The sequence below is a fragment of the Lepisosteus platostomus genome, chromosome 2, assembly GCF_059453375.1.
Source record: "Lepisosteus platostomus isolate fLepPlt1 chromosome 2, fLepPlt1.hap1, whole genome shotgun sequence".
Classification (NCBI taxonomy): domain Eukaryota; kingdom Metazoa; phylum Chordata; class Actinopteri; order Semionotiformes; family Lepisosteidae; genus Lepisosteus; species Lepisosteus platostomus.
The window spans coordinates 76,840,935-76,853,176 of record NC_142612.1 but is presented as its reverse complement, the minus strand read 5'-3'; the positions used below and the strand labels follow the sequence as shown (position 1 = coordinate 76,853,176).

Here is a 12,242-nt window from a genome sequence, read left to right as displayed (position 1 = left end):
ATAAGCAGATGTTTGCTGTGTTTAGACACACATTCAGATTTTTCTTTTGTCTCTACTTGAGAGCATAATTTAATTTAGAGGTATGACCACAGTTTACATGAGTTTACATTAAACACTCCTTTAATGCTTTTTTGAGGCCTAACTACTAGCCTATAGGATATATAGCGTGGCACAGAAATATTTTAAAAGCATTCCTCTGACTTTACACGTACATAAATAACAATTGTGCAGCAGTTTTCCAAGGGAGAAATATGTTATCTGATTAGCTTTAAGAAGCGGAGCAGTGGCTCTGTGGCTTAGGATCTGTGCCTGTGGCCGGCAGAGGAATCCTATTCTTTTGGGCCCCTGAGCAAGGTCCTTCACCCCAACTGCTCCAGGGGTGCTGTACAATGGCTGACCCTGTGCTCTGACCCCCAGCTTCTCTCCCTGTCTGTGTCTCATGGAGAGCAAGCTGGGGTATGCGAAAAGACAAATTCCTAATGCAAGAAATTGTATATGGCTAATGAAGTGATCTTAATTTAACTTACTTACGGCCTCACAACCTTCCTCTTACCATGGGTGGGGGGCAGAGGTCAAAGTTCAGATGCTTTCAAAATTATGCCTAGACATACTGTATGTCATAAACTAGAATGTCTGTGTGAGCCTAGCGCGGCAGAAATTACGCATTACAGACATTTTTCTCTATTTGCACATCTGATTGTACAGTTTGTGTGACTAATGTTAATCAAACTGCAAATTAAACAGATTGCAGTGCATCAAAATAACCATCAAACTCAGTCTTACCATAGATGAGTATAGCCTAAGACTTTTACTTTTAATTTTCAAACTATCATTTTGAGTGTTCTATGTCCATCAAACCTGTGTAGCATACTGTATATTAAGAAACGTTATATATTTTTAATCTTGTTATTTTGTATTACTCTAAAATTAGGCTTAAACATGTTTTGTTCACTAATGGAAAAGAAAGCATAGTGGCTGACTATTTTCTTGAACAGCACTATAGCAATGACCAACAATCAGACAACTGTCAAACAGGAAATTAAGATGTAATTAAAAGTAAAGTTAGCAGCATCGTTGAAGCTTGTTCATGGACAACAGAAACAAAAAAATCAGAGACAGGGTTAACAACAAGGACCCTAGTCATCCCAGTCACAAACTGTTTTCTCTCCTTCTGTCTAGTAAATGGTACCGAAGCATTCAGTCAAAGTCCAACAGATTACGGAACAGCTTCTACTGTACCTCCAGGCAATAAGACTGCTAAACAGCCAACCTGCAGCTCCTTCAGCAAGTCACCTGTAATGGTTGCCGGTTCAAATCCCACGGCCGGCAGAGAAATCCTACTTCGTTGGGCCCCTGAGCAAGGCCCTTAACCCCAACTGCTCCAGGGGTGCTGTACAATGGCTGATCCCGTGCTCTGACCCCCAGCTTCTCTCCCTGTCTGTGTGTCTCATGGAGAGCAAGCTGGGGTATGTCAAAAGACAAATTCCTAATGCAAGAAATTGTACATGGCTAATAAAGTGATCTTATCTTAAATCTTAATTTACCTTACTTAGGGCCTCACAACCTTCCTCTTACCATGGTAGGGGGGCAGAGGTCAAAGTTCAGATGCTTTCAAAATTATGCCTAGACATACTGTATGTCATAAACTAGAATGTCTGTGTGAGCCTAGCACGGCAGAAATTACGCATTACAGACATTTTTCTCTATTTGCCATCCCAGTCATCCCAGTCACAAACTGTTTTCTCTCCTTCTGTCTAGTAAATGGTACCGAAGCATTCAGTCAAAGTCAAACAGATTACGGAACAGCTTCTACTGTACCTCCAGGCAATAAGACTGCTAAATACCCAACCTGCAGCTCCTACAGCAAATCACCCATAATGGCTACATGGACATACAGTACTGTACAGTTTTCACTGTATTGGGCATACAGCACTACTTGGACTTAATTTATTGCATACACCCTGGACAAATCGCAGCTCTATTTATATTGAGCTCTGTCTGAGTTTATCTTATTAAATTTCTATTGGACTATTATCTATTATTATGTAGCCTTATTTTATAACCTTAATTTTGTGATTTTTATCCACCCCCTCCCCAGTGAGCTTGTATAAAAGACATTGCCAGCAACTACTATTGCATGCTGTATTGTTGTGCATTGGATAAATAAACTTTGATTGATTGATTGATTGATTGATTGATTGATTGATTGATTGATTGATTGATTGATTGATTGATTGATTGATTGATAACACCAAATCCATATTCCTAATGTGTAAATAATAAAGGATTAGACCACTTTTTCAAAACTTTTAAAGTATGATGTACCTTCAGGTCAGGTCAAAAGCAGGATCTGAGCAAATTAATTAGTCCCCACTAGATATGTAACAAAGGCAATGCCAGTGAAAAATAAGAGACCAAAGCAATTTTGAGGTCATGTGCAGGAATGTTTTTAATTCTTTGTATGAAGCTACTGTAGTAACTCTAAAATCACTCCAGGAAACAATTTTTCAGAAAAATGTATGAACTGTACTATTCAAAATCCTTTGTCATTATATCATAATTCTTATTTTCCATAAATTAGTTTTTTTTTCTGGACTGGGTCTTCAAGAATCAAAGGGAGCTTTCTGTCTGATTTATTTAATCTTTTCTCATTGCAGATATTGCATTACTAAATACTGTACCTCCAGTTAAGCATCGCTCACTAAATGTCTCGGTATGCTGTAGTACACAGTCAATCGTTTTTCAGCTCCAAGTAAGATATTTAAGGCGCAATACCAGATAGGGGCCTGTATTGTGTTTATGACATACCTGCAGGGGGCTATATCTAGGAATCTAAATTGAATTGCTTTAAACTACTGTATTACATAATGAGCTTTGACAGTATGAAAATTAACAACTCCCATCTGTTCATAAAAAAGCTGTGCTTTTTTTCTGGCTGTATGCCCTTGGGAGTTCATACTTTTTTAATTGGTTCATTTATTCCTTTATTGATTTCCAAGATTTTTTACAGAAATTCTCACAGGAAATAACATTTTCCTTACTAATTTTTATTCATCCAATATTATTAGTCTCTATAAGTCCAGTATTAAGTCTTGCAATGAAAAATATTTATTTTATTGGTGTGTTATTTTAATGATTTTAGAGTTTCCGTGGATCACTGAATTACCACTAACAAACCACTTAAAACAATATAGATTTCAATGATGAAAAGAATCGTGCTGTTTTAAATAATAAATGCTTCAGGAAAAAAGTGATTATCTTGATCATAGGAGGTGAAAGTGAAAGAAGAGTGTTCATCTTGCTGCATATATTCACTTGACTTTACCGACTGCAAAAAAATTGGATTCGTTAATATGTTATATATGTCATGTATTTCCATTACTTAAAAAGAACTGAAAACAACAAAAAGAGTTCAAGGAATTTCATGAAAATTCCATACTAATAAGAAAGGAAAGAAAGAAAGTTTTCATAATTCACCACCCAAAAATAATTGAAAAACTGATGGATAACTTCTGAATAGTCAATCATGCTACAAAGGTTCAGGTTCGGTATCAATTCTCAAAATGTAACCTATGAACCTAATAACCCTTAATTTTTTTTGATTACATTACATCAATTAAGGTGAGGCTTAATTTAACTAATTTACAGCCAGATTTGCATTAAAGTGCACACTGTGCTGTGAGAGAGAAACAACTTACACTAAACACCCCGCACAGCTACAAATAAAAAAAAGAATTAAAAAAGATTTGAACTGTGTCATATTGCTAATGTGTTGTGTTTATGAAAAAAGTAAAATGTACCCATTCCTGCCACACATCACAAAGAAGGTCATTTTTTTGCATTGTTTTCGGGCTCATTTTCTGTCTGTGCTCTGTACTTTTCTGCACTAGAGATGAAGGTCTTTCCACTGTATACTGTATGTCTTGTTCGGTGCACTTCGTGTTACAGCTCTGTCCTCGATTCCTCTGTGCTTTTCCTTCTTTACTGAAAGAGCTGCAGCCTGTATGAGCAGAGACATGCTGCTGCTCCTTGCCTCCTTAGCAGCACTTGTGTTCTGAGACACATTAGCAGGGAAGAGCTAAACTATAGCCTTAAGCAAGTAAAACACACAGCTGGTGAAGTGGGAAGCGTTTGCCTGCTAACTGCCTTGAGCACTACGATAATGAATTGTCCCTAAACATTAGCACAGGATATATAACAAAACAGTTCTTAATGAGTCATTAAGCTACATCTTCAACTCTACACACCAGTTAAACAGGTGCTTTTGAGAGCACAGGGAGTAAAGCAGAAACACATGGCTGTGTATTAAAACTGATAAGGGAGTGAGAGTACCATACAGTCTGATTCTATATCAACCACGATGCATTCAAGTACATATGATTTAAAGATTTTATGAACAAGCAATCGTGGATATGTCCCTAAAAAGGTACTTTTAAGGTACTGTACTTCTTTTTATATACTGTACAGCAAAATATATTCCATGTACCTGATATACCATTGAGAGAGATTAGAAATTCAAATACAGTAATTATCTATCTTTCTACTTCATATCTCCCTGTCAGAACATACTGTAAAAGGAAACTAGTTCTTGCTTCACGAAGCACTGTTTCACACACCTTGAGCAGGCTGTTTAATTTTAAAGCAGAACATGACTTGGCACTTAAACCTCAACATGCAAGAGTGCGTAAATATGTTATTGCTCACCAGGAAATGTCAGCTGTTTTGTTTTCCACAGGACTTTCTCAGGGGAGAAAAGTGACTTTCTATCAGTGCTTGATTAGATTGGCTAAGCAAATATAAATATTCGAGGGGTTTACAGCCCTGAGCATTTTCTGAATCTCCTTTTCTTTGTAGTGCCTTTAAATATGGATACATGCTGGCTTGTAGTTGTGTGTTTCCTCCGATCAATGATTTTCACTTTTGCTCTGAAACATCACACAGCCTGCAAGCTAACCAGGAAGTCAGACATTCCAATGATAGAGAGTGAAGGAGACATCATGGTAGGTGGCCTGTTCTCTATTCATGACACGGTGCTGGAGCCAGACTTGTCTTTCACTATGGAACCTGATGCGACACGTTGCTCTGGGTAAGTTGAGTGCAAAACGCGTGAACAAACCCAGAAAAACAAGGTAATTCCTTCCATTCTCTGAATGTCGACATGAGCAGGGATGAGCAGGCTGTGATTACTGGTCATGTGCTTTGAACTGATATTTTTTTTATTCACGCAAAAAATTGGTTCATTTAGAAATATATTACATTTATCTTTTCAGCCATTCTGTTGGGCCTTTCCTAGAGCCGAGAGAAGTGTCCTGCTCATACAGTATATTAAACCAATGCAAGATCTAAACCTGATCCTAAACAAGTACCTAAACTCAAAACTGATTGGATTAGTCTAGATACTCTCCCTCGCAATTAAACCGATCATCTGCATGCAAAAGAACAGGAGCTCATGCACTTAATAGAACTTACAGTAATTGAAGTTAAAGTGAAGAAATTACTAATCTAACAAGGCATATCATATTCATTTTAATTATGTGTTTATTAATGTTTTTTTCATTATTGAATTATCTGTTGCTTAATTAAAGATGACAGCAAGCCTTCAAAGTGACCCTTACCAGGAATAAAAGGGAATAATAAAAAACAGGATTTGTGCTTTCAGGTTAAATTTCCGCACCTTTAGATGGGTACAGACAATGATTTTTGCTATTGAAGAAATCAATAAAGATGGGCACCTCCTTCCTAATATAACACTAGGATACAAAATCTATGATTCCTGCAATACACACTTCCAAGCACTGAGAGCTGCAGTCACCCTTATGAATGGACAGGATGAGCCGATCACTGTTTATAAGTGCAGCCCATCTGTGCCAGTTGTGATAGGAGATGGTGGATCAACTTTGTCAATAGTAGTAGCTCGCTTTCTGGGGGTCTTTCATGTTCCACAGGTATGCATTCTCATTTATAATATTTTTATTGTGAAGAAAATCCAGATTATTTTTTTCTGATACTAACTGCATATGTCCGTATAACAAAGACATTAATAGATCTACTGTAGGTTCACACCACAGTGAATGTGACATACAGTTAAAATGTACTCTAGTTTAGAAAGATACATGAAAATAGCATGTACTGTATGCAAAAGCAATGATCAATATTTTGAGTGTGTAAAAAAGAGTCAAGTTCTTTTTTATTTTCTATCTATTGTACATGCTCATTTCTCTTATTTTCTCTAGGTCAGTTACTTTTCCTCCTGCGCATGTCTGAGTAATAAGAAAGAGTTTCCTGCCTTCCTGCGAACCATCCCCAGTGACTTATTTCAAACTGACGCCTTAGTTCAGCTAGTGCGACACTTTGGGTGGACGTGGGTGGGAGTGATCGCCGGTGATGATGACTATGGTCGGCGGGGAGTCCAGACTTTCAACGAAGAGGTGCAGAGGCTTGGAGTTTGCCTTGCATTTCATGAGATCGTCCCCAAGAACCATGCTCCCGATAAGGTGGCAAAGATCGTGAAGGCTATCGAAGCTTCCAGAGCCAAAGTGGTCCTGGTATTTTCTCTGGAGCAGGACGCTCATGCTTTGTTTTGGGAGGTGCTGCGTCAGAACCTGACAGGAATTCAATGGATAGCCAGTGAAGCCTGGATTACGGCTTCCCTCCTCTCCACCCGGGAGTTCTCCCGAATCCTGGACGGCTCGGTGGGTTTTGCCATACGCCGGGCTGATATTCCAGGATTGAAGGAATTCCTCCTCAGTGTGCATCCCTCACTGTCACAGAAACATCCCTTCATCCCCGAGTTCTGGGAGAAAACCTTTGGGTGTTCTTTTCAAAGAGACACAGGTTCCACGGACAAGCCTGTATGCACTGGGTCAGAGGACCTAGCCAGCGTAAGCAATATATACTCCGATGTGACACAGCTCAGAATATCATATAATGTTTACAAGTCTGTGTACGCAGTCGCTCATGCTCTGCAAGACCTGCTGGAGTGTAAGGATGACAATGGGCTGTTTGCAAGTGGGCCCTGTCCAAATATCTCCAGCATCGAGCCTTGGCAGGTAAGGATCCTGTGGTAAAATCTTTTGTTTTTGTTTCTTTTGCTTCTTTGCTTATGAGAATGTTACTTCCTGGAACACAGAAAGCATCACTTTGTGTCTCGGTGACGAAAGGGCAGAATAAAACAGTATACCTCAACAATATTCAAGCAATTTAAAAACATTAACGTTGAACTATGTACTAAATAATAGTCACTACTGGATTTCGTTCATATGGAAGTCAATTAAATGTCTTTGCATCATAATGAATGTCTCAATGAACATACTGTATATTTTTAAATTTTTATTTTTATAAATGCACAGCCTATAAAAAGCCATTCGTAAATGTGTATTAAATGCTATTAGACAAGAGAAAATATGAATCATTACATCTCTTTCAAATGTATCATGAAATGCAGTGCCAATAACACCCCATGCTGCTTTTGTTCTTGTAAAGCTCTTGCACTACTTGAAATATGTGCAGTTCACCAATAAATTTGGTGAAGAGACCAAGTTTGATGAAAACGGAGACCCTACAGCTATATACGATCTTATAAACTGGCAGAAAGCAGCTGATGGCTTTGTGGAGTTTGTTACTGTGGGGAAATTTGATGGGACACAACCTCTCGCCAAAAAACTGGAAATTGATGCGGAAAGAATTATATGGAATGGGAATCAAACTCAAGTAAGTCTGGAAACCTCTCAGAAGTTGGATGTGTACTTGCTTTGCTGGTGTTTTTTATTTTTTTAAATAGACGTTCGTAACTGAAGTTCAGGAAGGATAATGACCAACACAGCTAGTTTCATCCAGCTGTGTTAAATCACAATCATTGCCAACTTGTTATACTGTATATGTATATATCTCTTGCTCACACTTCTTTTCACATTTTTGGCGTATTCATTGTATATGTGCATCATGCCCCAAACAAGAAAGAAGAAAGGAGAAAACAAGACAGAACAAACCAGAAAAATACGCTACTTGTCTCACATTTGATTCACGCATTATCTGTTTATACTAAACATGGACTAATTACAAGAAAATACAAATATATTCTACTCATCTCTCATTTTTTCGTGTGCATAATTTAACATGTGGACCATGCTCCACGGCAGAATAAAACCAAAATGTTTAAACTAAACAAACGAAAAGACAAAAGTAACAGAAACCTTCCACGCTTGTGTCTCGGTTAATTTTTTAAACTGAACAAGAAAACAACCTAATGCAGAGTGAAAGAAACTCAGCTGTTTCCTTTTGAGAAATATTCCTCTACCCTCAGATACGCTCAAAGAACTTTTGGACTCCAACAAGAATTTCTGGATTCTTATCACCCTGTTGTTTCATTTCCCTCTGCTCCTGTATTGTTCCCACAGCCATTCCCATTACTGCAGCCCCTGGCATCAAATACTGGACAGTCACTGGACTCTCTACAATCGGGACGTTCTCTTCAAAAAGCAATGCGCTGATTTTTTTACTCTTTCCATCTCTCTGAAGTCCATAACAAGCAAGCTCTGTCACCCAGCACACATCTGCCTCCAGTGAGCTGGATTGGTACAGCGTCTCTGCCCTGGGAAGGCTGTAGGCGGGGTGCGATCGGTGTCCCCTGTTCTTGCCGGGCTGCGTTTCCCCAAAAGGCACTATAAGTCAGTTATCATAAGGACCCCTGGGTAGCCCCTGCTTCCTCCCCCAGAACCTTCCGTTCAGCCTCGCCTCCTTGTCTGTTTCTCTTAGCCTTCCATTCACACAGCCTGTTATTGGTCTGCTAGCGCTCATGCTTCTGTTGTTTCTCCTCCCTCTGCATTTCCTCATCCTCCTGTTCATGAATTTAATCTTCCCCTGTGCTCTCGTCAGCTTCTATCCCAGACATCCATCATAGCTCAATATTGACGTCTTTGGTGCCGTCAAGCATGGGTTCCTCCCTCTCAGCCCCCAGTCTGTACAGTGTCCTACCTCCAGCTTAGTCAGCAGGTGTCCTACAGTTTTAATACCTGCCTCTCCTCTTGCTGCTAAACCCCCTCACCCAGCTCGGCCCTGGGTTCCTCCCTCTTGGCCATGCTGCTGCTGGTGCCATCTCCTTTTCCCCGGGTCTGTCCAGCATCCTGCCCCTGGCACAGGCAGCAGGCATCCAACAGTTTCTCTTGTTCTCTTTTGAAAGTAATGTCCGCATCTCCATAGTGTACCTGTACATTCTGTCTATCTCTGTTTTCACATCGGTCTTTTTTGGGGGTTCACTCCTTTCTTTTTGTGATTCCGAGTCTCCTCATCCTAAAGCCAGAAGGTTACCCCCTTACCAAGTGGATTAAAAGCCACAACATATTAAACTTTAATACTGAATACACACTAACAAAGCACCTGATTAATGGATATTGCAATTCCCCAGGAAATGGTTTCCATTTTCTTTTTTAGATTTGCATAGAGTAAGATATTTCATTCTAAATGTCTGGAGTATTTTATATTCTGTTTCATAATTTGAATGCCCTGATGACAAAATGTATTGTCATTTGCTTTAAACAAGTTTAATAATGTTCAAGATACAGTATTGTGTCCTGCAATACACTTACTTTACAAATCTGTAGTCTAATTGGGTATGTTAAGTACTCCATTTATATATAACATAACATTTTTATACAGTACACAAATTCAGAACACTAAAGAAGCATATGCTGCACACAACAGTCAGAAACACAATAAGAGAATGTGCAATTATAAGCTACTATAAGAAGGTGCCATTATCTAGCATTAAGGTGCATTATCTAGTATTTAAAATGGTGTGATCCCCTTTAACCCCTGCTTGATGTATTGTATTAAAGGTCATGAACAAGTACAGTGTACTGTAAGTCACTAACTCAAACAGTCCTTGTATGTCCTCTCTGACAGGTTCCAACATCTGTATGTAGCAATAGCTGCCCTCCAGGGACAAGAAAAGGAATCAAGGCTCGATATCCTGTTTGCTGCTTTGACTGTATACTCTGTACAGACGGGGAGATTAGCAACCAGACAGGTGATAAAAGTTACTTAAGACATGTTTTTAGAAACTGCAATTGTGTAAACTATTTTGTTTTAATAAGTTATTTTATTATGTACATACAGTATCAGACCTCCCTCTATTTTCAGCCTGCTTGTACAATGGAGAGTTGTAGCCATCTTATGCAGTTGAATCTTTCTCCACCTAACACAGCACAAAGATTCTATTAGACTAAGAGATGTTCTTCTTACTGTTTTGGTATGTGAGCAATAAAAGGATATCTCCTCTCAACATCTTACAGAATGCACTTTATGGTAAAAGCCTGTAGTTGAATGTGAGATCTCAACAGTCATTTTAATGCATTTGTTGTTCTAGATTCAATAGAATGCTTCAAATGCCAGCCAGAGTTTTGGTCAAACAAAAGAAGAGATCAATGCATTCCTAAGGAAGTGGAGTACCTTTCCTATGCAGATACAATGGGTATCATCTTGTCAGCAGTGTCATTATTAGGGTCTTGTTTCACCATTGCTGTAGCCTCCATTTTTGTATATTATAGAAACACACCTATTGTAAAGGCAAACAACTCTGAGCTCAGCTTTCTCATCTTGCTTTCCCTGGTGCTGTGCTTTCTTTGTTCCTTAGCTTTCATAGGACAGCCAACAGTGTGGTCTTGCATGTTGCGGCACAGTGTATTCAGCATTGCATTTGTTCTCTGTATTTCGTGTATATTAGGGAAAACCATTGTGGTACTGTTTGCATTTAAAGCAACTCTTCCAGGGAACAACAGGATGAAATGGTTCGGCCCCTCACAGCAGAGAATTATCATCTTTCTCTGTACTTCGGTTCAAATCCTGAACTGCACAGTGTGGCTGACTGTGGCCCCTCCTTCTCCAAAGAAATCTCTCACTTATGAAAGTTCCAAAATTGTTCTGCAGTGTGATGTTGGATCAGTTCTGTTTTTTTGTCTTGTTCTTGGGTACATTGGTTTTCTCTCACTTCTGTGCTTTTTGCTTGCCTTCTTAGCCCGGAAGCTACCAGATAACTTCAACGAGGCAAAATTTATTACATTCAGTATGCTCATTTTCTTTGCAGTGTGGATAGCGTTTGTGCCTGCCTATGTGAGCTCACCAGGGAAGTACACTGTTGCAACAGAAATATTTGCAATTTTGTCCTCCAGTTTTGGACTTCTGGTCTGTTTGTTTTTCCCAAAATGCTACATTATTTTACTAAAGCCGGAAAAAAATTCTAAAAAACACATCATGGGAAAAACAGCATCAGCAATACGATTATAAATGCATTCCTCTATTAAATTAACACAAGGTTAAACTTTACCTCACACCTGTTTTTGTTTTAATTCCAACAGCACTCTTGGTCTCCAATGATCAAACAATTTGCTTAATTAGAACTTTTAATCATCTCCAGTTCTTAAACACTGTGAGATCTCTAGGGATCTGAAAAGCATTTATGCCTGACATTTTGACCTGAATGTTTTATACTTTTTGAAAACGTAAATTATGAGTTTAATAACATTTTTATTTTAAGTTCAGTGACTAATTACTCCACCAGAACAACAACTGTCAAGCACATGGGTGCTGCAGGAGAAAAGAGTTAGGAAATTCTCATTTAACATCTGCCTTTTCAGTTGTTCTGCATTCTTAAGAGACTTGATACAGTATAAGTCAATAAAATTCTCCTGATATGAACATAAGCCATTCCAATAAGGAGAGAAGCACATGGAATGCTGTCAAGTGGAGCAGGTACAGGTGCAATCTGCCATACCGAAAACAGGTTGTTTGAATAAATAAAATTACCGGGAATAGCCGGTCCTCATTTACCAACACCATCCTCGTGTTTTTTTATAACAGTTGCTCTCTTGATAAGAGCAAAGGACGGCTCCTTAAAATGGTAACATTTCTCCATATTTGACAGTGCAGCATGAAATTCCAGAGTAAAGAGGTTTTGTTTCAAGCCTGTCTTGATTTTGCTGGTGTCATCTAAATGAATCCTTGCACTGTTTGTGTTGGTGAACTGTGTAAGAGAGTGAAAATTTCATGAAAATGTCTGACTTCTCATGATTCATGCTTTTTATACTAATCTGGAGTATATGCATGCATTAACAATGTCCTGCACTTCACATAGTCAATGTATAAATATGAAATCAGAAATCAATTACCATTTTTTTCTTACAAAATTATTTTTTCGTGAAATTTAAAAAATGCATTTTCATATTATTAATCTTAATAAAAACACATAC

The 12,242-nt window shown here is 38.6% G+C and overlaps 1 protein-coding gene across 1 annotated transcript; it reads left to right on the top strand.

Moving 5' to 3' along the window:
* The first annotated feature begins 4,824 nt into the window (after positions 1 to 4,824).
* LOC148677196 (extracellular calcium-sensing receptor-like) lies at positions 4,825 to 11,742 on the top strand. The gene is made up of 6 exons (XM_088619308.1): positions 4,825 to 5,086; positions 5,660 to 5,945; positions 6,234 to 7,049; positions 7,483 to 7,710; positions 9,901 to 10,024; positions 10,364 to 11,742. Exons 1-6 carry the CDS (start codon positions 4,866 to 4,868, stop codon positions 11,278 to 11,280), a joined length of 2,592 nt encoding a protein of 863 aa, XP_088475434.1. The 5' UTR covers positions 4,825 to 4,865; the 3' UTR covers positions 11,281 to 11,742.
* The last annotated feature ends 500 nt before the right edge of the window (positions 11,743 to 12,242 follow it).

Bases quoted from the DNA above. Each gene is read 5' to 3' on its own strand.
- LOC148677196 (XM_088619308.1), top strand. From the start codon at position 4,866: ATGGATACATGCTGGCTTGTAGTTGTGTGTTTCCTCCGATCAATGATT. The intron at 5,946-6,233 runs GTATGCATTCTC...TATTTTCTCTAG, and splicing joins GGGTCTTTCATGTTCCACAG to GTCAGTTACTTTTCCTCCTG. The intron at 7,711-9,900 runs GTAAGTCTGGAA...CCTCTCTGACAG, and splicing joins GGAATGGGAATCAAACTCAA to GTTCCAACATCTGTATGTAG.